This window comes from Vipera berus, assembly GCF_964194415.1.
Source record: "Vipera berus genome assembly, chromosome: 8".
Classification (NCBI taxonomy): Eukaryota; Metazoa; Chordata; class Lepidosauria; order Squamata; family Viperidae; genus Vipera; species Vipera berus.
In genome coordinates this window covers 25,410,491-25,435,385 of record NC_138211.1, presented here as the reverse complement: position 1 = coordinate 25,435,385, position 24,895 = coordinate 25,410,491, and the positions used below count along the sequence as shown (strand labels likewise).

General features: G+C 43.3%; 2 protein-coding genes and 1 long non-coding RNA gene across 10 annotated transcripts in view; 2 read left to right on the top strand and 1 right to left on the bottom strand.

The window, feature by feature from the left end:
• Nucleotides 1-22,772, bottom strand: part of LOC308671757 — a 41,536-nt gene extending 18,764 nt beyond the window's left edge. For 2 of the 5 annotated variants that reach the window (XR_014027292.1, XR_014027293.1), the window contains exons 1-3: nucleotides 22,134-22,257; nucleotides 21,559-21,847; nucleotides 21,046-21,169 (exon numbers count right to left, since the gene is read on the bottom strand). This is a non-coding gene — a long non-coding RNA (uncharacterized lncRNA). Of the gene's footprint in view, nucleotides 1-19,042; nucleotides 20,739-21,045; nucleotides 21,170-21,558; nucleotides 21,848-22,133; nucleotides 22,258-22,646 lie in introns of those variants that run through there. The other 3 variants (XR_014027289.1, XR_014027291.1, XR_014027290.1) reach the window with 3 other exon arrangements.
• On the top strand, nucleotides 219-17,901 carry LOC308671750 (germ cell-less protein-like 1). 4 transcript variants are annotated; one of them, XR_014027287.1, is made up of 15 exons: nucleotides 219-373; nucleotides 1,560-1,683; nucleotides 4,136-4,232; nucleotides 6,342-6,439; nucleotides 7,331-7,443; nucleotides 8,387-8,452; nucleotides 8,585-8,669; nucleotides 10,355-10,445; nucleotides 10,794-10,934; nucleotides 11,475-11,544; nucleotides 12,894-12,969; nucleotides 13,283-13,428; nucleotides 14,598-14,685; nucleotides 15,906-16,186; nucleotides 17,792-17,901. XR_014027287.1 is itself a non-coding variant. In XM_081334181.1 (14 exons), exons 1-14 carry the CDS (start codon nucleotides 234-236, stop codon nucleotides 16,014-16,016), a joined length of 1,446 nt encoding a protein of 481 aa, XP_081190307.1. In that variant the 5' UTR covers nucleotides 219-233; the 3' UTR covers nucleotides 16,017-16,340. The 4 variants fall into 4 exon arrangements, 2 of the variants coding, with proteins under 2 accessions (XP_081190307.1, XP_081190308.1); XR_014027288.1 differs by lacking the exon at nucleotides 17,792-17,901 and adding an exon at nucleotides 13,508-13,544; XM_081334181.1 differs by lacking the exon at nucleotides 17,792-17,901 and having other exon boundaries at nucleotides 15,906-16,340.
• On the top strand, nucleotides 17,311-24,240 carry LOC308671752 (pre-rRNA-processing protein TSR1 homolog). Its single transcript, XM_081334186.1, has 4 exons — nucleotides 17,311-17,940; nucleotides 18,114-18,307; nucleotides 18,528-18,690; nucleotides 21,663-24,240. Exons 1-4 carry the CDS (start codon nucleotides 17,722-17,724, stop codon nucleotides 21,924-21,926), a joined length of 840 nt encoding a protein of 279 aa, XP_081190312.1. The 5' UTR covers nucleotides 17,311-17,721; the 3' UTR covers nucleotides 21,927-24,240.
• The last annotated feature ends 655 nt before the right edge of the window (nucleotides 24,241-24,895 follow it).

Below are 24,895 nucleotides of genomic sequence, written 5' to 3'. Positions count from 1 at the left end.
TCTGTCGCTCTAGGACGCGCGTCTCTCGGGCCGCCGCGTCTCCTGTTGCCCCGGACGCCCGGCCAGACGCTGGCGCATGCGCAGGAGGCGGTCGCGTCCGTCTCTAACCGCCATTCCCAAGGGGGGCGCATGCGCAGCGGACACCTCGGCGGCTTTCCAACCGTAGCCAACCGTAGCTTCCCAACCGTAGCTTTCTTCGTGAGGAGAAAGCGGCGGCGGCCGGACGGGCGACGATGGGCTCGTGGAGCAGCCGCGTGTGGGGGCCCAGGGCCGGGGTGGCCGAGGGGGCCTTCTTCCCCAAGCGGAAGCGCGGCGAGGGCCTGAGCGAGAGCGGCGAGGAGGGCGAGGAGCGGCTGCTCAGCACCCCCAGGAGGTACGGCCGCAGCTCCGGGAAGCCCCCGGGCCTGGAGGGCTGTCGGCCGAGGCAGCGGCGCTGCTCTTCGGCGGAGGGAGGGCGCTGACCGTCCCGCCCCGCTTCGCTCAGCTTTCCCTCAGGTTTCCCGCCTCTTCCCGGGAGCTGCCGCCTCTGCTTAATGCAGGGCTAGGCGACCTCGGCCCTTTTAGGACTCGTGGACTTCAACTCCCAGAATTCCTCAGCTATGCTGACTCAGGAATTCTGGGAGTTGAAGTCCACGAGTCCTAAAGGAGCCGAGGTTGCCTGTCCCTGGCTTAATGGATGCAGACGCTTTTTCTCCCGCCTTTATTAGTTTCGTAAATAACTCGAGGCGGGGAACAGACCTAGAAACTCTTTCTTCCTCCTCCCGTTTCCCCACAACAACCCTGCGAAGGGACCGAGAGCCATTGGCCCAAGGTCTCCCAGCTGTCATTCAGCCATAAATCGGGACTAGTCCTCACTTGTCTTCTCCCCCGGTGCCTTTTAATAAGCCAGCCGAACTGGCCCTGTTGAGGTCGTTTTCTGAAAGGGCCCGCCATAAAGTAAGCACCCACTAACTCCCTTTCCGCCTTTGAATGAAACCTCAGGAGAGGAGCTTCCCAGACCTCTTCATAAACTGGCAGGGCAAGCTACTATATATCAACCGGCAGGAAAAGAAAAAAAAACCCCACACACAAACTGATTATGTTAAGCAACTGGGTAATGAAACATCTGCAAGGAAACCACCGAGCTGAGAGGGCCTTAATAATAATAATAATAATAATAATAATAATAATAATAATAATAATAATAATATAATAAACCTTTATTGTCAAAGTGCAACATGTGTACATTGAGATTAGCTGAGCCTCCCCTGTGCTCTCACCCCCCCCAACACACAGTGACAACAAACCCTCCATCCCACCACACCGTGTGAACCAACTACACCACACACCGGCCTCCCAAGTCAATTCTGCATAAGTTCACAGAGATTATGTCCCATTTAAATGCCTAACAGCCCACGGATAAAAGCTACTTTTCAGCCTGTTGGTACGTCTGGCTATACTCCTATATCTCCTACCGGATGTTAGGAGAGTAAAGAACTCCACAGTGCACAGGTGTTTTCTTCTACTGGCATTTATATCATATACGTTCAATACTTACGTGTGTGTTTTTTCTAACTCAGGAAAAAAATCAAAACCACTTCGAGGTATATTTATCAGACTCTGTTTCTGAATGGCAAAAAGAGTGATATTAAAATTTGTGCCCTGGGAGAAGAATGGAACTTGCACAAGATATACCTCTGTCAGGTAAAAATTGCCTTTTTGTTTCTTGGATCTCCAGTATCATTAGGAAGCAGGCTTCAGACCTTTTTGTTTAATACTCAAATTCAGCACTGCTGCCCTGAATGTGGTCCCGAAAACCATGGGTAGGTCTTAATTTTTTGTGGCCACAACAGAGCAGGAGGCAAGGCAGGGTGGGTGGAGGATGAAGTCAGATGAAGGAGAGGTGGAGGACAAAGCGATGCACTGGTGCCGCGGCCACTAAGCAAGGCAGTGGGGGATGGCGTATGAAGCTTCTCCTTACTTGGCGCCATAACGAAGCAGGAGGCTGAACGATGCACCGGTGCCACGGCCACTAAGCAAGGCAGTGGGGGCTGGTGGAGGACGAAGCCCCAACAGTATCCTTGGCCGCCCAACTGCCTCACTCCGCTAGCATCAGGGCTCTGCAGGCTGGGTGGCCAAGGATACTGTTGGGGCTTCGTCCTCCAGCACCCCAACCGTGGCACCGGTGCATCGCTCAGCCTCCTGCTTTGTAGCATTGGCAAGTAAGGAGAAGAAGCTTTGTCCTCCACTCCTCCCACCTTGCTTTGTCCTCAACCCCCCCTTTCTGCCTCGCTTAGTGGCCATGGCACCAGTGCATTGCTAAGTCTCCTACTTCGTTCCCGTGGCAAATAAGGAGGAAAAGCTTCATCCTCCACCCCCCCACCACCTTGCTTTGTCCTCCACCTCCCCACCGCCTCACTTTGTGTCTGCGACACCCGCCCACCACCTCATGTCATCAGCAAGCAGGCAGAGCGGGCGGCTGCACACACTCAAGTAGAGCTTACTTTCGGCATAGGGCTTATATTTGGCCCAGGCGTAGGTCCTATTTTCAGGGAAACACAATGTATGGTTCTTGAGATTCAGTCCATACACTTGTAACCCAAAAGATAGTTTGTTTCTCTGCCATTCGCAGGCCTTTCAAACCTACAATTTATAAATTCATCCAACTTTATAATATTTAATAATGGTGCTTAAGCAAACCATGTTTAGGTGTATTGTATGAGTATTACAGGTAATGCTCAATATACGATGTTTCCATGGTGGTTTAAAATTACGAGGGTCTTGAAAAATGTGACTTATTACCTATCCCCAAAGTTATGACTGTGGCACCATCCCCAAGGTCACAATTGCAATTTGGGTGCTTGGCAACTGTCTCACATTTATAACATTTAAAGCTTCTTATGGTCATGTGATCACCATTTGTGACCTTCCCAGCCAAAATCTGGTCCGGTCATGTGATGACTTGCTTTTATGACCATACTGACTTATGAAGGAATTTCTTGTCCCAATAGTATAGTTTAATCTCTCAGGCTAAACATCAGTGAGTGACAGCAGCTCATAATGGGTCACCTCCAGCTTTGATGTGAACTTCTACTAAACAGTATTTTTCTCCTCTTTGGATCAAAACTAGCTATTTCTAGTTTTATAAGAAATGCACTTTAAGGGAAAGGTATACATTTCTTTATTTTTTTATTTTTATTTTATTTATTTTAATCCCATTTATATCCCGCCCTTCTCCGAAGACTCAGGGCAGCTTACAATCTAAGCACAAATCAAATGTGCTTAGCAATAGCCTTCATTCGATGTATATGCCTGCTTATTAGGGCTTTCCCCCCCCCCCCTCCAAGCGGCATTTTTACAAAGTCAGCTTATTGCCCCCAACAATCTGGGTCCTCATTTTACCTACCTGGGAAGGATGGAAGGCTGAGTCAACCTTGAGCCTGGTGGGACTCGAACCTGCACTAATTGCAGGCAGCTGGTGTTACTTAAGGAGGCATTAGCCCACTGCTCCACCAAGGCTCTGTATGTATTAATTTATCTACCTGTATGTGTGCTTATAGAAATTTATATACAATATAATACTCTGCCCCTCCCCCCATAATTGTATGGATGCTGTTATTTTTTTCCTGATCACTTATCTTTCTAGGATGCAATCTGTTCACTTGTATAAATAAATTATAACACAGGTTTGGCCTGGCCCCTTCCCTCTTTGCTTTGCATGCTAGTTTCAGTTCCAGTCTAAGTAAGCTGCAGTGCCCTGTTACAGCCAAGTTGATAAAGGGTGGTTTAATACTAGTTTACTAACTAAATTTGAGACCACAGCTTGATCTTAGTTTCACTTCCTGGAGCAATTGTTCCATCGTTTCCTATTTTAGATACAATGAAAACCCATTTATTCTGTTCAGATTGAAATATTAAAATCAGTGCATGAAGATGAAAGGGGTTGGCTGGCAAATGAATCAATTGGTTCAGAAAATATAAGATTGAAATTTAAGAAACATATCTTCGAATTAGGAGTGACAAATGGAAAATTTAATTCAAATTTAATTCTTAGTTCCTCTTGCTATGAAAATAATATTGTGTTATACCTTATCATATAAATTCTTTAATTCCAAGGTTTGTAAAATTATTAAAAACATGACTTTTATGTTTGTAGTCTGGCTACTTTTCAAGTATGTTCAGTGGGTCTTGGAGGGAGTCAGGAATGGACACAATAGAATTGGAAATTCCTGATCAGAATATTGACGTTGAAGGTAAGAAAGGAATCCTCATTGAACTTTTTCTAACATAAAAGATTCAAATTGAAATAGATTACTTGGATCAGGTTTTCTGGAACAAAGCTGGCCAGTTATAAATGATCTTTGGAAGGACTTTCCAGTATTTTATCTCATTTTTGCAAAATACATTTTAGCAAAACTCATTTTTCTAAATAATTCATCAGAAAAACAGATTTCTCATTTTGGGGACTATTAACCAACTACACAAATCTAAACTATTCAGTACTTCTTTCATGGTTTTTATTATAAATGAACAGCAAATTATGAAAAATCACATTTTTATGGTCTGGGAGATAAAGCTCCTAATACTTTGTCACTACTGTGATTCCCTGAAAATAAGGCCCACCCAGAAAATAAGCTTTAGCATGATTTTTAGTGTGCACCTAATATAAGCCCTACCCCCCAAAATAAGCCCTAGTTAAGAGCCTGCCTTTCCCACCGTCTGATGAGGCGAGGCAAGTGGGTTGGGTGGAGCTGCTCCCTGCACCGACATCTCAGGGCCCCCGCAGCCAGGCCACTCCCCACTCAGCAACCTCCTGCCTGCCTGCCTTCCTGCCTCTTCCCTTTTACTCCCCTTCCGAGCCAGACTGCCATGATATGGAGGATGGGCGGGGGAAGCTCGCTTGCCTTACCTGGTCCCCCTGCACCATTTCAGAGGCCGGGGGGAGTGACAGAGAAAGTCCTCTGCCCCCGCTGCGCATCAGCCACATCCCCCACTGGAGGGGCTTTCTTTGGTCCCCGCTGGCCCTGCCCCGCCCTGCAGATCAACTACCCAGCAGTGGCCGCCACCTCTTCCTCCACCTCTAGCTTGGCTCCTGCAGCACTGCGTCGTGCTGCCTGCTGCCAGTTTGCCGCCTGTATTTTATGGCTTCAATGGCGGCAGCTCTGGAGGCCAATGGTAGGCGCTCTGCATTGTCCCTGGGCTGGCATTTTTGGCCACCGGCCACCTTTGCAGCTCTGCCCACCCAGCCACGGGAGAGTTATACCAGGGGTGGGGTGTGTGTGCTCCAAAGACAGTGATATCATGACACAGGACCTCAACCTTTTGGGCACCAGGGACCGGTTCTGTGGAGAGAGGTTTTTCCGTGGACCGGAGGATGTGTGGTTTTGTGTGCTGCCTGCATCCCGTGGATGGGGCTTTGCTTGTTTGTGCGGACCAGTTGCTGGCAAGCCTCAGCCCAGTACTGGTCCACGGACTGGGGGGTGGGGACCCCGTAGTAGGATATAAAGTGAATAGATCATATTTAAAATGGCATTAAATCTCATTGTGCACGTGCCTGTCAACATCTCAACTGAATTCCAAACAACTCTGTGACTAATGCTAGTAATTAAGCAGGTGATACTATTAAACAGGAGAATTTGGCTTAATTGATGGGAAAAACATAAAACTGCCATTATTGATTAGATATTGTGGAGCATACTTCTGCCTGAAGCATTGAATTAGTATCTTGAGCCACACATGCCTGCATTATTGATGCTGTTATGAACTAAGCCCTTGCCATGGCTGCTTTCGGAAGCTTGCTTCTTTCAACAAAATGTGGAATGCAATCTGCTACAAATTTGGAGCCTTGGTTACATGGGAGTGACTTCACAATATAGGGAGTAGGACTCGCATTGTAACAATGCTTTTTTTGTCATTGTACCTGTTGTGGATGCACATTTTTCAACCTGATTGAAACTGTCAGCGTTTTTAAATGAAAATACAAAACGTAACACTCAGTTTATTTTGAAGTGCCTACTTTTTGATCAGCTTCTGAAGTTTTGCGCGGTGTCCCATAATCTCAGCTGGTGAAATCTGCAGGCGAATGGGAGTTTTCTAGGGTGAGAGGTGCTTACGGTAGACCCCAAATGTGGTGACTTCGGTACTTAACCATTTGTCCCGCTTAGGGTTTTATATTTTTTAAATGCCATCTGATTTACCCCCTCTCAATATTCTAGGCATCTTGTTGTTGTCACTATATATAAAATAATTTGAGAAATAACATTTTTTGAATATCACTCTTAATAATCCTACGGAATTGGAAAAAAATAAATGTATAACCTGTCTTATATGTATGAGGAGACTTAGGATGTGGTTTTCTTTAGCCTTACAGGTTGCCTTTGGCTCACTTTACCGGGATGAAGTGTTAATAAACCCTAGTAGAGTGATTGCCCTCCTGGCAGCTGCCAGCATGTTACAGCTGGTAAGTGGAAATGGCTCCATTTTTTCCAACTCTTTGCTTGGCAAAGTGCAGGGCTTTCAGTCCCATCTTCATTTGTATTCCAGGGACGAGCACATGGTCATGGCCACATGGCTTCCGTTATCCTCGGGGCGTTTTTTCAAGCACATGCTTAGCAGTCCTGACAGAGCTGGGAAAGTCGTTTTCTCGCTAGCTCTTGCCCCTCCTCCCCTTTCTAGATGGGCGCATATAAATGAAGGATGGATGCTGCAAGCCAGCACACTTACACAGGGACTTCTTATGTGGCCTCTGAGCTTCAAAATTAAGAATCAGGGTATCAGTCCTTCTCATTTCTCCTGTTACAAATAGGGTATCATTTTGTATAATTATGGTTGAGACTGGTAGTATGCCTATCTGTCCAGAAGAAGCCAAAATATCTCTAGATAATCACTGTTTGCATTTTTGCCAGTTAGCTTGAGGTGAGGGCATCATCTGTAGCATTAGGCCTGGGAGTGAGGATTTGTTTTGCATCATTATATGTTTACGAAGGGACGCGGTGGCTCAGTGGGTTAGGACGCTGAGCTTGTCAATCAGAAGGTCGGCATTTTGGCGGGTCGAATCCCGAGTGCTGCGTAGCAGAGTGAGCGCCTGTGACTCGTCCCAGCTTCTGCCAACCTAGCAGTTCGAAAGCACGTAAAAATGCAAGTAGAAAAATAGGGACCACTACGGTGGGAAGGTAACAGCGTTCCGTGCGCCTTTGGCGTCTAGTCATGCCGGCCACATGACCACGGAGACGTCCTCGGACGAGCGCTGGCTCTTCGGCTTTGAAACGGAGATGAGCACCGGCCCCTAGAGTCGGAAAGGACTAGCACGCGTGTGCGGGGGAACCTTTACCTTTTTACCTTATGTTTACAGGATGGCTTAATACAGCAGTGTGGCGAAACAATGAAGGAAACAATTAATGCAAAAACCGTGTGTAGTTACTATAATTCTGCGGGAACATATGGATTAGATTCTTTGAAAAAAAAGTAAGTATTGGCACTAAGAAAGATTTTGTTGAAGAAGAACATTTTTATGATCTCCCCTTGATTTTCTAATGTGATGTGGCTTTGAGAAGCATCTCGTGTGATGTTTTCCAGCAGAAACCTTTCTGCTTATTTCTCCCTTCAAATATAAAAATGTGTTTAATTTTAGAAGCATAATATTTTCAGCTTGTGCAATAGTTAATATTCTGTGGCTGACATGAAATAATATTAGGTATTAGTAGAACCTAGAGCTGTGTGTTCAGCGTAAGACACAAACACTTAGAATCCTGGAGACAGAACTGAAATTCTTACGGATTCCTTTTCCCAATTTGCAAGTTTCTTTTTGTCTCTGCAGTAAATAACCTGGAAGGAAAAGGGAGAATTTCACTCCTTGTTCTCAGAGGTAGCTTTTAATTAAATATAATGGGGCAGCCACAATTAAATAATAAATGAAAGAGATTGTAGTTCGAATAGGACAGACATCCAAAATCAATACTAGCAGTCCAGATAAATAAAAATACAAAGACAACCAGTGTGTTTTTTCTGCTGAAGAAAGAAAGCAGCAGCAGAGGAAACAGACATGAAGTTTCAACAATTTGTTTCTTGTTGATCCTTCTGTGTGAAATAATCATCTTCTTGAAGAACTGGTTGTTTCTCCTGAGTATTTGGGCTTTTTATTTATCAGGAGCTGCTAATGGGATTTTCACGTTCTCTCATTCTGACAGAACATTGGAAGCAAGTATAGGAAGTGAAAAGTTAAAAATAGAGCAGAAGCAGTGTGTAGTCCCTTATGGTCTGAAGAGGGTCATAGTTGATTGGATGGGCTTTGGAGTATGATGGCTGTGGGGTCCCTATTTTACTATAACATCTGGGGGAAAGTGCTCAGCAGCTTATTAGAAACGTGCATTGCATCTCATTGCATTTACCTTACCTATTTTAAATCTAGGTGTCTTGAGTGGCTCTTGAATAACCTGATGACCCACCAGAGTGTGGAACTCCTCAAAGAACTCAGGTATTGAGCTTTTGAGATTAACCCAGATACTATGGGAAGACGTTTAGCATAATAAAATGGAATTCAGATAATCCGTTGAACTGAACACAATTCATGCCCTTTGCAATTCAGAGGTCATATTGTTTGTTTCAGCATAAACCTCATGAAACAGCTGATTAGTTCCTCTAACCTGTTTGTCATGCAAGTGGAGATGGACATATATACTGCTCTAAAGAAGGTACCAACATTTAATAACATCAGTTTGATCCAGGTTTTGTTTTGATGTGGAAATAACCGCACTGCCATTTCTTCCAAATTGACAGTATTCTCACAGACCGATGTCACCTCTCCTGCCTCTTCTTTCCTGATAGTTTAGTACAGGGGTGTCAAACTGCCGGCCCATAGGCCGGTTGCATCATGCGGAGGCCGCACCTGCCTCAGCTTCAGCAATGTGAAAAAAGTTGTGATACATCGTGACACGTCACGTGATGCAGCAAGTTTGACACCCATGGTTTAGTATCTTTGATAGGTAGTCATAGTCTTTGTTTGATTACCGTATTTTTCGGACCATAAGACACACTTTTTTTCCCCAAAGTGGGGGGGAAAACGAGGGTGCGTCTTATGGTCCGAAGGTGATCCGTATGGCCAGCCCCATCCTCCGCAAGTGGAAAGCAAGGGAGATTGCCTGGAGCACGAATCGGCACGTGCTGAGAAAGGCCGATCTCACGCTCCTGCACTCTCCCTCGCTCGGTTTCAGCTTCCCTTGCTACAAGAGAAAGCAGGCTGAAACGGAGTGAGGGAGATTGCCTGGAATGCGAATCGGCTGATCTCGCGCTGCTGCAATCTGCCTCGTTTCAGCCTGCTTTCTCTTGTAGCAAGGGAAGCTGAAAGCGAGCGAGGGAGTTTGCAGGAGCGTGAGATCGGCGGATTCGCATTTCTGGCAATCTCCCTCACTCCGTTTCAGCTTGCTTTCTGCAAGAGAAAGCCGGGCTGCAGGGCCGCCTCCGCGGGTACTGCTCTAATGCAGAGAGGGAAGGACAAAGAGGGAGGGAGGGAAGGAAGGAAGGGACAATGGGAGAGGGAGGGAGAGAAAGAGAGAGAAAGATAGGGAGAGAGAGAGGAGGAGAAAGAATTTTTTTCTTGTTTTCCTGCTCTAAAAACTGGGTGCGTCTTATGGTCCGAAAAATACGGTATTTAGAGTACTAATTTATTAATGACCCATTAAAACTGATCTAAGAATAACACTGGATTACAAGATAGCACAGAATACTTAAGTATAAAAAAGGTTTGTGCATACAGAATAACTATTTCTTTGGTTATCTTCTTTCCCTTTTTACTCCGTAAAAACTGTCAGCTGCCTCTTTCTTTTCTGTTTTCTTTGTTGCTTGCTTTCCTTATAAGGACGCAGCCAGTTACCCCTTTAATTGCATTCTAACAGAAGAACAAACTCATTTCATAAAAAATCAGTTAAAGTGGTACTGTGATGTTTTTATTCCCAAATACAACTCACTATCTGTAAACAATTTTTTGTAGAAACAGCGTATGTACGTGTTTGTGTAAAGCTTTAGTTACTACTGCATGTTGGGATCGTGCTTACTGATCGTAAGGTTTCAATGATGACATCACTGTTGCCTGGGGAACACCCAGTTGGGGGCTCCTTTCATGTCCCTGTTAAGTTGCCCACCGAGGTGGCACCCATTTATCTATTTGCAACTGCCCGCTTTCAAACTGCTGGTCTGAAGGCATGAGCTGGAGGGTGTGATGGGAACTCGCCCTGTTCCGCAGCAGCAACCAGGTCTCAAATGCAAGCTTGCCGACAGTCAGCCCAGCATCATAACCTTGTGAGCCACCGTGCTCCTCAAGCTTTAGTTATTCAGTGTATACCTCAAGTGAACCTTACAGCTGTTTCTTTATTTTATGTAGTGGATGTTCCTTCAGATGGTGCCTTCTTGGAATGGATCATTGAAACAGCTTTTAAGTGAAGCAGATGCCTGGTTTTCCAAGCGCAGGAAAGGTCTTTATGAAATGCTTTGTGAATAGTTTGGATGTTGGAAACCTTTGAAGCAGGATTTACAGTATCTTTAGCTCTCTCTTCATTATGGGTTGTTCCCTATTGGCCCAACATGCATTCCTTTTGTGCGAGATGGGAAACCTGTAAACCACAATCTTTTTGGGGGGGAAAATCCACCTTCCACTAGTGAGCCATTTTTGCTTTTAAAAGCAAATCAGGATAATCCTGTTAAACCTTATCTGAATTGCTTTCTCTGCTGGGATTGATAAACTGCTCACAGACTGCAGTGCTGCTTTTTACTTAATAGTAAAAATATATTTGAACTCTTAAGAATCTGCTTTAATTTTTTAGATTTTGAGGAAGGCATCTCATTCTTGGAAACTGAACAAGGACGTGTATTTATGCCAGTGTTCAAATATCTGAGGCTGCAGTATATAATCAGCGATCTGACATCAGCAAGAATTGTTGAACGAGACAGGCTGATCCCTGCAGGTAAGAATGGAATCGCTTGTTTTCTTTCTCTGTCATGCCATAGGCTTGAGAAAGGGAAATCAGAATTGAGTTTATGGGTCTTTGAAAGAGTCCCCACATACAGCATATAAAAACCTGTGTGCCACTAGCAAGTGGACATGGCCTGGGGAGTAAAATTGGCGAATCATTGAATCCAGTTTCAGGCACATAAACTAGTTTGTGGTTAGGTTTAAGCTATTTCTCTGCTTCTCTTACATCCCACTGTGTGGGAAAAGAGTAAAGGAGGTCATAGCCTTTTCTCTTCTTGCCCCCCCATTTCCTTCTCTAAACTTGTTGCTACAGGGTCTGCTGGTTAATGACCACAATAACATGATTTGAATTTGTTGCTACAGTATTTATTTTTAGACTCTGTTTTTTTAACTTTTGCATACATGGGGTAAATAAACTGCTAAGAGTCAGTTTTGATGGGGACAGTGTAAAAGCCTTGTAAAAATATTAAGTGCTGCTTAACTTTCTTTGCCTTGTTTATAAAAGGCCCACTTTGGTCTTTCTAAATTTTAGACTGGCTGTTCTCTGTTTACAAACAGCAGTGGTTTGCCATGCTTAGAACAGAACAAGACAATGACATTGGGTATGTATAATGCCTCTTTCTCTGTAACTGAGAAACACATCTTGCAATGTTCCTATAAAGAGAAAACAAATTTAAGTTTCCGTATGCTAACTGCTTTCACCTTAGAAAGCTAACAAGCTTGTTCACCAGCATCCTGCTGGATGGAGCTGGTTTTGTGAATAGGTAACATGACTGGGGTTTTATTTAATAAAATAAGGAAAGCTGTTTCTTTGGATGTGCTTGAACAGTTTTGTTAACAGATTTATCAGCGCTTTATTCATGCAAAAAATTCTTGTCCGCACTATATAAAACATAGTTGAAAAAAGTTCAGGGTTTGCAGTCTGCAGTCTTGATATTCTTGAATTTCAGGTTTGCCATTCATATGGAAAAATGCTAGAGGTCGTTTATGGTTTCATGTTAATTATAAAAACAAATCTTCCCAAACATTAAAAAAGAATTGTATTCATTGATATTTTTGGCAGTGTTTCCCTAGAAAATGCATTTTGTAGCCAGTAAGCTTAAATGAGAATAGTATCGGGTATCCTAAAGCACTTTGACAAAATAACACAGGATTCCAAAATCTAAGAGAGAATAGATACTTCTAAATTATCTACAGCTTGCATCTGAATTATGGAAAGTAATCCAGGATTATTCCCAATTATTCAGAATATAACAAAACCTAAGCAATGCTGTAAAGATTACCAGATTTCTTCTAATGAAGTGATGAGCTAAGGCACAGTCTATTAGAACAGGAATTTTCAAGGGATATTACGGTTGTATTGTGTGGTGTCTCTTTAAATTTAATGGGCAGATTCCTCTTCTAGCTGATAACTTAATTTTTGGTAGTTGTACTCCTGGTGCTGTTCTGTGAGTCACAATAAGTCCTCTTCGGGTATTCACATTATGGCATTTTAGCCTTGGGTTAAAGTTCGGCAACCTATGTATTGAGGGGCAGGTATAAGTCCTTTGCCAGGAGACTTTCAGTGCATGGAAAGTACTTCTTGCTCACCTTTGTAGCTTAAGGGAGAGCATAGAGTTCAGAAATGTGGCTCTTTTTCTCATTTGAACATCATAAACCACAATATTTGTTCTCCCTGCTTTGGGAGTGTGTGCAAGGGATTGCCATGTCCTGCCGGGGTGCTGGCTACCCCACCATGATGTACTTGGCTGGTCATTTTAGCACGGCCCAGGAAGATAACTCTTTGATGCATTGGCCGGGAAAGAATTTCAGGACACTTAACAAGATAGGTTTCTGGGGGGAAATGAATTTATTCAGGCGTTAAGATCTGTGTGCAACCAGTTAGAATACTTTTCTTGTGCTTTCCTTTGATAGAATGCCATTTTATAGAAAGTTATTTTGTATGTTCAAGGCCTCAAGAGATTAATAAAGAGGAACTAGAAGCAAACAGTATGCGGTGTGGCAGAAAACTTGCCAAAGATGGTGATGTAAGCACAAATATTTTTCCATGTCCTTTTAAAAATGTGTAATTTATTTACAGTTTTTGTAAGCTGTTTCTTTCCCCAAAACAGTGTTTTCTTAGCTAAATTATTTTACAAGGTTAAATACTTTCTTATTGGAAAATATAAAAATGATAACAATGCTCGTATAGCTTTCTTAAACCACCAACCTTGACTTTCCTGAGGTGATGCAAAATATACAAGGTGTCAAGCGGAGGTCCTTTTCAAGTTAAGTTCAGAATTTAAAGCCACTCTTAGAATACAACTATTTCTTCAATTATCTTTTTTTCTTTCTTGCAAGTATTGCTGGCGATGGACAGGCTTTAATTTTGGCTTTGATCTGCTGGTCACATACACCAACCGTCACATTATCTTCAAACGCAACACACTAAATCAGCCCTGCAGTGGCTCTGTCAGTTTGCAGCCCCAGAGAAATATCGCTTTCAGGTGGGTTCCCTCTCTTTTTGGTCTGGTTCTCCATTGCTTGAAGTTAAAAGGATCACATCGGCACTCGCTCTTCTTGTAGACTTCGGAGTTCATCAGCAGTCATTGGAGGGAAGCAGGTCAGTATCATTTGCTCGTTGGAATCAGGGAAACAATAGGTAAGAGGGGGGGAAAATACCGAAGGTACTTGCCAGATTCATAACATTCAAATCTCTGCAGATTTACGGAGGTTTGTCTTAAGGATAATGACAGACATTAGCCTGTTACCATTACCCATAAAAGTAATGGGTAGGTCTTCTTCCCAAGCACAAAGATGTGTCCTCCATTTTGCCAAACAAGGGCAGTGGATGCAGTGGTGGGATTCAAATATGTGAACAACTGGTTCTCTGTGTTGATGCCACTTCCGGAAGTCAATTCTGGGCCTGAGCAACAAAAAATTAGCTACCGGTTATGCCGAAGTGGTGCGAACTGGCTGAATCCCACCACTAAGTGAATGGCTCAGCAGTTAAAGACACCGAGCTTGTCAAATGGAAAGTCGACAGCCCAGGTTTGAGAGCTGAGTGCCATGCAATGTGGTGAGCTCCTGTTCTTGCCTCAGCTCCTGTCAACCTAGCAGTTCCAAAGCATGCAAATGCGAGTAGATAAATAGGTACCACATCAGTGGGAAGGTAACAACAAAGAATAAATTATAAATAAATTATAAATATATTAACATGCATATACGTATAAGTGTGTGTGTGTGTGTGTGTGTGTGTGTATATTCGAATCTCAGAAGGGTATGGTTGACTGATGAAAACAAATAAGTTTGAAATGCATATCAGTCTCCCTTTAATTCTTTGTTAGCAGTCTAAAATTTACACAAATATGAGCTGTCACTGTTGTGACTACTGCCTGTGGATGGCCTTCGGTTAGGCCGAAACAGGAAATAAAGATTTGTCCCATGTTTGGGGCCTAGCAAGGTAATCTAAATAGTTAGCAAGCATTTAACATATATATATACATAAAGCAAAATTTATTTGCTGCCCACATTATATCTAACAATTCTTTCACCCTCCCTTAACAATCACCACCTCCTTTCCATTGATTTTATTTCATATATTTATCAAATTTTGAAACCGCCCATCTGGATTCCAGAGGGAGCTTGCTTAGTGTAATTTCTCTTCTGTCCTTAGGCTGCGACTGGCTTCTTTTCATAGCAGTGGAAAGCTTATTTGTAGCAGAACTGCAGGATATCAGATGCTAACCCTTGAAAAAGATCAGGTTTGTATGTGCAAAGCTTTTGGTTCATTTTAGCTAGCAGTGTCAGAGAAGAAAGAGTAGGATTCTCATAAGAAGCAGGAGAGATGAACAGAAATGAACTGGGTTCCACCATTGACTACGCTGAAATTATGTTGTCCTGTGACACAGTATTTGAAAGACTACCCTCTCACAGGGCTTCTGATTGCTTCAGCTCAACTGAGAATTAACTGAGATTTCCTGTTTAGAGGGCCAGATTTCCACGGGGACAGCCTAAGTAGCAAGTAGTGGACTCCTCACATTAAAATTTAAATTGGAAGCGGGCTTCCGGTTTTGCGCAGTTAGTGCAACAGCCGAGGGATTGCTGGGCTCCTCACCCTACGGCTCATTTCTTTCTGTTTGGGGACCCTAAATGAGTCAAAAACCACCCCATCCATGTCACAGCAAATTCTTTTGATACCTCAGGTTGTTCTTTGTATTTTCATCAAATCTGAGGGCCTGATTGGGTTAATACTATCAGCATTTCCTGAACAGACTGTCAAATGTTCCAAAATGCACCTGGAATCCGAAGGGGACTTTCAGTCTCTCCAGGCCCTGAACACTTAACTCTACTGTCTGGGATAAGTCAAGAATGTGTCACATGCTCAAAGCTAGAAGGCTACCTCCCCCCCGCCCCCCTTTCTCCCTGCAAAAGAGAATAGCATCAGAGTGCTCCTTCCTTCCTGTGGAGCACTGAGATGAAAGTCAGGTGAAAAGCAGTATTTCTTACATCTCTCATCAAATGATTGGAGAGAATTCCTTTCCTTGCAAACTCCAAAATTTCTAGGCACAAGAAGGAATGATGTTCGTAAGAATATCACTTGTGGGCAACAAGCAGTTGCAACAGGCAGCCAATTCCTTTCATTGTGTTCAGGCACTTAAACCTTCGAGAAATACTGATTTGAAGTCTCCTGGTATAAATGAAAACTGATGGGATAAGCTGGCCACTTCAGTGGTTGCTGTTCGGGTGGATGGTGCTGGAAAGGTCTAGAAAAATGCAACTAGAGAAAATATTTAGAGAAATAACGGTTTTCTCCTTTTGTATGGATTCAGCTGATGGATGCTTGATTGAAAATTGCCTCTGAAGTTACATGAGTAGGTTAAAAAATTACTTTCAGAATTTCTAGCGTTTTCTCTAATCCTTTCTGCAGGGTTTCTGAAAGCATTTTTATGTTCAGTCTGATACCTGTTTATTTGCTTTTTAGGAACAAGTAGTGATGAATTTGGACAGTAGACTGCTAGTCTTCCCTCTGTATATCTGCTGCAACTTCCTGTATACTTCCTCAGAGAAGAGAAGAGATAACAATGGACAGTGAATAACGCAGCGAGCTGAGATTGACTTTTGAAATGTCTTTGGGTTGTCCTGATGCCATGAAAGAAACATCATGAAATAGTCTTATGGAAGAAAAAGAGAGAGGGACTTGGTACCCTGCGATTGCCAGGAGACAAGCCCCGGCAGCTCCACCTGGCATGACTAACTGGTGAGGTATGTTGGAAGCTACAGTTTTGTGGAATTGTGAGCCACAGGCTCCCCTCTCCTGCTTTAGCAAATAAATGTAACTCCCACCTTATCTCTCAACATTCCTACGCACATCTGAATAGCTGAATACTTACGATGACCTCGTTTTCTCCTGAGAATTCTCAGCTCTAGCAAACGATACCAGTCTCCTGAACAGTACAGAAAGACTTAGTTCATTAACTGGGCCTGCTTAATTAAAGGGAGTAGGATGATATATCTATAAAGCCCACATTAATTTTAATAGAACACACTTTTTATGCTCTCTTGATTTGTTCTTCTGGTCAAGCCCTTAATTTTTAAGAGTCTGTTACTGGTTTGGTGAATATCTGGATTGTTTTAAATTTTTTAAGAGTCACTTTGTAGAATCCAGCTGCCTCAATTCAGCATTTTTAATTCATCAGAACTCAGACCATTGTTTTATTCTTGGATATACTCAGTGGGTTAGGATGCTGAGCTTGTCGATCAGAAGGTCGGCAGTTTGGCAGGTTGAATCCCGAGTGCCGCATAACAGAGTGAGTGCCTGTCACTCGTCCCAGCTTCTGCCAACCTAGCAGTTCGAAAGCACGAAAAACGCAAGTAGGAAAATAGGGACCACTCCGGTGGGAAGGTAACAGCGTTCTGTGCGCCTGTGGCGTCTAGTCATGCCGGCCACATGACCACGGAGACGTCCTTGGACGAGTGCTGGCTCTTCGGCTTTGAAACGGAGATGAGCACCAGCCCCTACAGTCAGAAACGACTAGCACGCATGTGCGGGGGAACCTTTACCTTTTATATACTTTTTTACTTTGGGGTTTTTGACTTGAAGCAAAAAAGCACTCCCAAGCCCCGAAGCAAGTAGGTCAGCCTCTGCTAGCCTCTGTACTGTTAGCCTTAGCCTTTAATTACAGTGGTTCAATTCGCGCAGGCTAAGATGGAACTATAAGAAACCAGATTATACTTAACTCTGATGTGTAGATGTTGCCTAGCCTCCCTCAACAGGGCCAGCCATCTTTAAACCACAGTTCCATTGAAGGAGTTGAGGCAATGTATATCTGTCTCAATCATTTCTTCAAGAGCTTAATCGTTATTATTACTGGCTTATTGTATTATAAAATACAGAATATATTTTGGTATTTACATAGTATTGGCAAGAGGCGTTAATACTTTGATGATTAAGATAAAGCTTTAAGGATAAAAATCTTTGAAGGGCTTAATTTTTTTCAAGGGTACGTTTGGGTGGCTTGGTTTGCTCTCCCCCCAAAAAGAAACATTCTCAGTTTTTCAGATTCTTGATCTGTACATAAGCTGTGCTCTGCCGGATCAGACTCCTGGCCTAACCATCCCACAGTCTGCTGTCCTTGGCCAGCCCAGAGATGCCCGAGGAAACCTGCTGGTCTCCAAGCGGGCGGCCTTCACGGACAGTCCCCTGCTTTTGTTACCTTAAAGGGAGCACATAAAAAATCCCTGCTCTGTGTTGAAGTGGGACGTGCCCCGATAATCGTGGCTTTACACCGACAGGAGGAATGCCGTATTTTTCTTCTCTTGTTATGCTGGCAGATCCTCTGGCAGTAACTCTTCCCCAACTTTGCACAGAATCTCTTAAGCAGAGCAAGAAGGTTGTCAAGAGGGTCCCCAAAGGCACATCTGCCTATCAGGCTGCCTGGATCCTGGACAAGGACGAATGGGGAAATGGCAGCGAGGAGGAGGAGGAGGAGGAGATTATGGAAGAAGCCATGGCCCAGGTAAGGGAGCTGGCCTTTTGGTGGTCACCTGGTGGAGGGTCTGCAGGCCCACTGAGGCCAGGGGCTCTGAAGGCAGAATTAGGACAGGGCAGGCACTGAGGACCACGGGGTGGGGAGGGCCTCCTCGCGCTCTCCCACTCAGTGCTCTGCCCGGGCTGCTTTTGCTCTGCCAGGACGGGAGCAGCAGTGCAGAGGAAATTGCTTCGGAGGAGGAGGACTGTGAAAGCATGACATTGCCTACAACTGAGCAGGCCGAGGAGGAGATGGAGGAAGAAGCCGCAATGCTGGAGAAATACCGACAGGAGCGAGAAGAAGAAATGTTTCCAGATGAGGTGGACACCCCCCGGGATGTGCCAGCCCGGGTCCGGTGAGAGCCTCGGCGGATGGCCAGGGCCACGGGAAGTCTTGGCACAGTTCTGGTGGGATCGGGGGAGGCTGAGGCAAGGCCTGGCCTGACTGCCCAGGTGACCCGTTTGCCAGCCCTGGGAGGCTGCTTTAAGCTGGAGGCTGTGCTGGGTTAGCGGGAGAGGGCAGTAGACCGAAGGGTTGAAGAAGAGGCAAGAGAGTGATCCCGCTGCCTCACTCAGGTTCCAGACGTTCAGGGGACTAAAGAGCTTCCGAACATCTCCCTGGGATCCCAAGGAGAACCTGCCCAGGGACTATGCCCGGATCTTCCAGTTCCAGGACTTTTGGCGGACGAGGAAACACGTCTTCCGGCAGTTGGAAAAGGAGGAAACAGATGGAGCTCAGGTTGGCCCTTTCTCCGGTCTCACTCAACAATTGTTGGTTTTTCATTTTTTCATTTTTGAAAGAATGATAGTTGTACTTTTGCAAGTGTTATTTTTTCCATACTTTTAGAGTTATGCTTTACTTCAGGAGTGTCCAACCCTAGCAACTTTAAGACTTGTGGACTTCAACTCCCAGGATTCCTCGGCCACACCTGACACCTCTGCTTTTATTGTTGATCAGCTGCTCAGATCTCTGTGGAACATCCAAGGTCTAATCCGAGAGCCTTGTCTGACTCCTTAGAGTTCAATCTTCCGAGTTGTATCAAAGCATTTGGGAATTGCCTCTAGTGATCGGCTTGGTTTAATTTCTAGAGGGGAAAAAAATAAATCAAGCCTATTATTCAAAGGCATCTGCAGGTGAAAGGTCAATTCAAAAAAAGCTGAAGGCCTCTCTGCTTAGAAGAAAGCAATCATACGTTTAACTTAATAGTTGGGTGACTGGTTAGGATGATGTTAGCCTAATTTCAGTACGATGCACCCAATTTGAGCGTAGAATTCAGCTGCCTCTGGTTTCAAAACTAAGCTTGAATGTCCCCTGAATTTCCATGGTTGCAAAGACTGTTATTCCTGATTCTCTCTGTTCATGTTGATCTGGAAAGGGGCTGATACAGACGGATCTGCATTCCCCAACTGTTGAAGATAACAATTCATAATTATAATATCCTTAGTATAACTTATGAACGTTGATGGAGTAGTGCTAATACTCTGCCTATTTCCAAAATTTGTTTTCAGAAAGTTTCTGTTTGCACAACTACATATCAGAAATCCAGATGCTGTGTTGATATGTTGAACTACAGTTAGCTCTTGGTTCTCAGTGGTAATTGGGACTGGAATTGCAGTTGTAAAGCATGATGTCATGTCATCCTATTGCTTAGTGACAGCAGTTCCAGCAGTCCAGGTTTGCTGTCATTAAGAGAAGACCATACAGGACCAAGGCCAATATTCTAAATATGGACAAACAAACAAGAAATGGAAAAGCTTGAAATGTTTAAGAAGTTCAGAGAATGTATGAAGTTTGACTCATACTTTATTAACCCAACATACGAATTAGCTATTCTGATAAGGTAGTCCTCAACCTATGACCACAACTGAGCCCAAAATGGTTAAATTTGCCAGTTTTCCTTCCTATCAGCGAGTTTTCCTTTTGGTCCACTTTGTGGCTGCTTCAGATATACTGGAGTGAAGTGAAATCTCTCCAGGATTCTTTCAAACCAAGTGCCCAAAAGGTATTCGCTCTCAGAAACCTTTCCAGGACCTTGATCAATTATAGCTGGTTTATACGGAATTTATGATAAACGTGACTTAGGTGGAAGTAATATTTCATATCCCAGACATGCATTTTAGTCTCTTTGCTCAAGTCAGTCACATAAAGTCATACATAAAGATTCTGTTTATACCAAGAGCCAAAATAAAATATTTAAGGCTACATGGGGTGGCAAGCATGTGCACCATTGTCCTGCCCCAATATTCCTAGAATATTTGCTTCTGCAGCATTTCTCTTTTTTTATTGCTCTTATGAAAACATATATTTAAACAACAAAAAATACATATAAAAACAAGACATAACATAAACAATACAATCAACAAAAATACAAAAAGAGTACTTAACTTCCGTCATTCCTAATCTTTCTAATCATATTCAGGTGACTTCCTCAAGTCCCCTCTATCTGCGTTTCATCGTAAATCATCATTAGCAAATTCTATTTCATAATTTTAATTTCTTATCATTTAACAATCATTCTTTCATATTATCCTTAATACTAAACATTAAACTCTAAAACTACAACCTATAAGCACTTCCAAGTCCATTTCAAACTAGTTAATATAACAGTATTTCTTGAAATAGTCCTTGAATTTCTTCAGACCTTCTTCCACCGACTCTTCACCTTGGTCACGGGATTCTCCCGGTCAGCTCAGCGAGTTCCATATAGTCCATCATTTTCATCTGCCATTCTTCCACCGTTGGTATTTCTTGTGTCTTCCAATTCTTGGCTATCAAAATTCTCACCGCTGTTGTGGCATACAGAAAGAAAGTAACATCGTTTTGGGGAATTTCTTTTCCGACTATACCCAATAAGAAGGCTTCTGGTTTCTTAATAAATGTGTTTTTCAAAACTTCCTTTAATTCATTATAAATCTTTTCCCAGAAGTCTTTTACTATGGGGCAAGTCCACCACATGTGGTAAAAGGTTCCTTCTACAGCTTTACATTTCCAGCATTCAGGGCAGCAGTGCTGAATTTGAGTATTAAACAAAAAGGTCTGAAACCTGCTTCCTAATGATACTGGAGATCCAAGAAACAAAAAGGCAATTTTTACCTGACAGAGGTATATCTTGTGCAAGTTCCATTCTTCTCCCAGGGCACATATTTTAACATCACTCTGTTCCCCATTCAGAAACAGAGTCTGATAAATATACTTTGAAGTGCTTTTTACTTTTTTCCTGAGTTAGAAAAAACACACACGTAAGTATTGAACGTATATGATATAAATGTAAACTTAATACCCTTTTTCCATATCCTCTCCCAGTCCTCCATCGTAATGTTATGCCCCACATCATTAGCCCAATCAATCATCACTGATTCTTCTGCAGCATTTCTCTTGCAGAAAGGTGCTATTCAAAATCAATCAAATCCCTGAGAAAGTGAAGAACCCAAGGAGTAAAATGCCATGTCTTATGAAGTATTTAATTTGCTTTCACCTCAAAATGTCAAGAAACTGTCACTTTTTTGCTGTAATGACTTAAGAGGTCACCGAGGGTTGGGAAAACTGCATTGAGCTGCAGCGTGCATACCTCTGCATTAATGCTTACATGTTTTAATATGTACTTACTGATAGGTCTTCTTCTAATCTTTGATGCCAGGGAAGCTTTCAACTTTGCTGTTTTTAATCCTCTGTTTTTCTTTTTTTTATCCGTTCCGACTCCATTCTTCAAGAAGAGAGAAGAACGCTTTCCAATGCTCGTATATAGTGACCATTTGGCTTCTTGCAGTCCTGAGTCCTGTTGCTCTGCTCCGTGTATCTGCAGACTCATGGAATTTGGCTGCCTTGAAAACTACACAGGATCCAGGATTTCCCACAGGGTGCCTTCTGGCCACAGAGTGGAAGCCTTCAGAGAGACCTGGGGGTCAAAAGGCAATTCTCAGCTGCAGCCCCATTTCCCCTGGGCTGGACGTGGCCTCCTGACTAGCAGAGGCTGACCTACTTGAAAAATAAGCCCTGGTGCTTATTTTGGCAACCAAATATATATATATATATAAGACTGGGTCTTGGAGAAACACGGTAGTGCCTGTGTTTTCAGGACCACATTCAGGGCAGCAGTGCTGAATTTGAGTATTAAACAAAAAGGTCTGAAGCCTGCTTCCTAATGATACTGGAGATCCAAGGAAAAAAAAGGCAATTTTTACCTGACAGAGGTATATCTTGTGCAAGTTCCATTCTTCTCCCAGGGCACATATTTTAATATCACTCTGTTCCCCATTCAGAAACAGAGTCTGAAAAATATAGCTCGAAGTGCTTTTTAGTTTTTTCCTGAGTTAGAAAAAACACACACGTAGGTATTGAACGTATATGATATAAATGTAAACTTAATACCCTTTTTCCACATCCTCTCCCAGTCCTCCATCGTAATGTTATGCCCCACATCATTAGCCCAATCAATCATCACTGATTCTTCTGCAGCATTTCTCTTGCAGAAAGGTGCTATTCAAAATCAATCAAATCCCTGAGAAAGTGAAGAACCCAAGGAGTAAAATGCCATGTCTTATGAAGTATTTAATTTGCTTTCACCTCAAAATGTCAAGAAACTGTCACTTTTTTGCTGTAATGACTTAAGAGGTCACCGAGGGTTTGGAAAACTGCATTGAGCTGCAGCGTGCATATCTCTGCATTAATGCTTACATGTTTTAATATGTACTTACTGATAGGTCTTCTTCTAATCTTTGATGCCAGGGAAGCTTTCAACTTTGCTCTTTTTAATCCTCTGTTTTTCATCCGTTCCGACTCCATTCTTCAAGAATGTGTGTTCCTGGAACATTTTTTCCTAACAGTCCTGCCAAGTGCATAGAGAAACAGAGATATCAGACAGCATCTTCTTTTTCTAGTCTACAAACCTTATTTTTGTTTTGTTTTGTGTTTTGTTTCTTTAAATGTAACAAGCAAGAACAAGTGTGTCACACGTATCCACTCAGAGTTAGACATCTGACTTCATCCTGGTTACAAAGCTGCATATAAAAGAAGCCAGGATTAACAATTGTTTTTAATGAATCTTCCCCAAAACAAAATAAACAATTAAGAATTCTAAATGAACAGATAAGTTTATTTTCAATCTGTCATTGATACACTGTCCTGAACCAGCCATAAACTCATGAAAGGTATATTTTGAATTAAACATTTGTTTAAGGGTAGACAATGTTTGAAATAGCAATCTTATCTTATGCAAGGTAAGGGAAGTGTTCAAATAAAAAATACAACTCAAAAGTTCTAAATTCCTAAAGAAGGGATTTATATTCAGCCCCGAGTCTGATTTCAGTAAAAAAAAAAAAGAGAGAGAGAAGAACGCTTTCCAATGCTCGTATATAGTGACCATTTGGCTTCTTGCAGTCCTGAGTCCTGTTGCTCTGCTCCGTGTATCTGCAGACTCATGGAATTTGGCTGCCTTGAAAGCCACACAGGATCCAGGATTTCCCACAGGGTGCCTTCTGGCCACAGAGCGGAAGCCTTCAGAGAGACCTGGGGGTCAAAAGGCAATTCTCAGCTGCAGCCCCATTTCCCCTGGGCTGGACGTGGCCTCCTGACTAGCAGAGGCTGACCTACTTGAAAAATAAGCCCTGGTGCTTATTTTGGCAACCAAATATATATATATATAAGACTGGGTCTTGGAGAAACACGGTAGTGCCTGTGTTTTCAGGACCACATTCAGGGCAGCAGTGCTGAATTTGAGTATTAAACAAAAAGGTCTGAAACCTGCTTCCTAATGATACTGGAGATCCAAGAAACAAGAAGGCAATTTTTACCTGACAGAGGTATATCTTGTGCAAGTTCCATTCTTCTCCCAGGGCACATATTTTAATATCACTCTGTTCCCCATTGACAAACAGAGTCTGGAAAATATACCTCGAAGTGCTTTTTATTTTTTTCCTGAATTAGAAAAAAACACACACGTAGGTATTGAACGTATATGATATAAATGCCAGTAGAAGAAAACACCTGTGCACTGTGGAGTTCTTTACTCTCCTAACATCCGGTAGGAGATATAGGAGTATAGCCAGACGTACCAACAGGCTGAAATGTAGCTTTTATCCGTGGGCTGTTAGGCTTTTAAATGGGATATAATCTCTGTGAACTTATGCAGAATTGACTTGGGAGGCCGGTGTGTGGTGTAGTTGGTTCACACGGTGTGGTGGGATGGAGGGTTTGTTGTCACTGTGTGTTGGGGGGAGAGAGCACGGGGGAGGCTCAGCTAATCTCAATGTACACATGTTGCACTTTGACAATAAAGGATTATTATTATTATTATCATTATCATTATTATTATTGAGGCCCTCTCAGCTCGGTGGTTTCCTTGCAGATGTTTCATTACCCAGTTGCTTAACATAATCAGTTTGTGTGTGGGGTTTTTTTTTCTTTTCCTGCTGGTTGATATATAGTAGCTTGCCCTGCCAGTTTATGAAGAGGTCTGGGAAGCTCCTCTCCTGAGGTTTCATTCAAAGGCGGAAAGGGAGTTAGTGGGTGCTTACTTTATGGCGGGCCCTTTCAGAAAACGACCTCAACAGGGCCAGTTCGGCTGGCTTATTAAAAGGCACCGGGGGAGAAGACAAGTGAGGACTAGTCCCGATTTATGGCTGAATGACAGCTGGGAGACCTTGGGCCAATGGCTCTCGGTCCCTTCGCAGGGTTGTTGTGGGGAAACGGGAGGAGGAAGACAGAGTTTTTAGGTCTGTTCTCCGCCTTGAGTTATTTACGAAACTAATAAAGGCGGGAGAAAAAGCGTCTGCATCCATTAAGCCAGGGACAGGCAACCTCGGCTCCTTTAGGACTCGTGGACTTCAACTCCCAGAATTCCTGAGTCAGCATAGCTGAGGAATTCTGGGAGTTGAAGTCCACGAGTCCTAAAAGGGCCGAGGTCGCCTAGCTGTGCATTAAGCAGAGGCGGCAGCTCCCGGGAAGA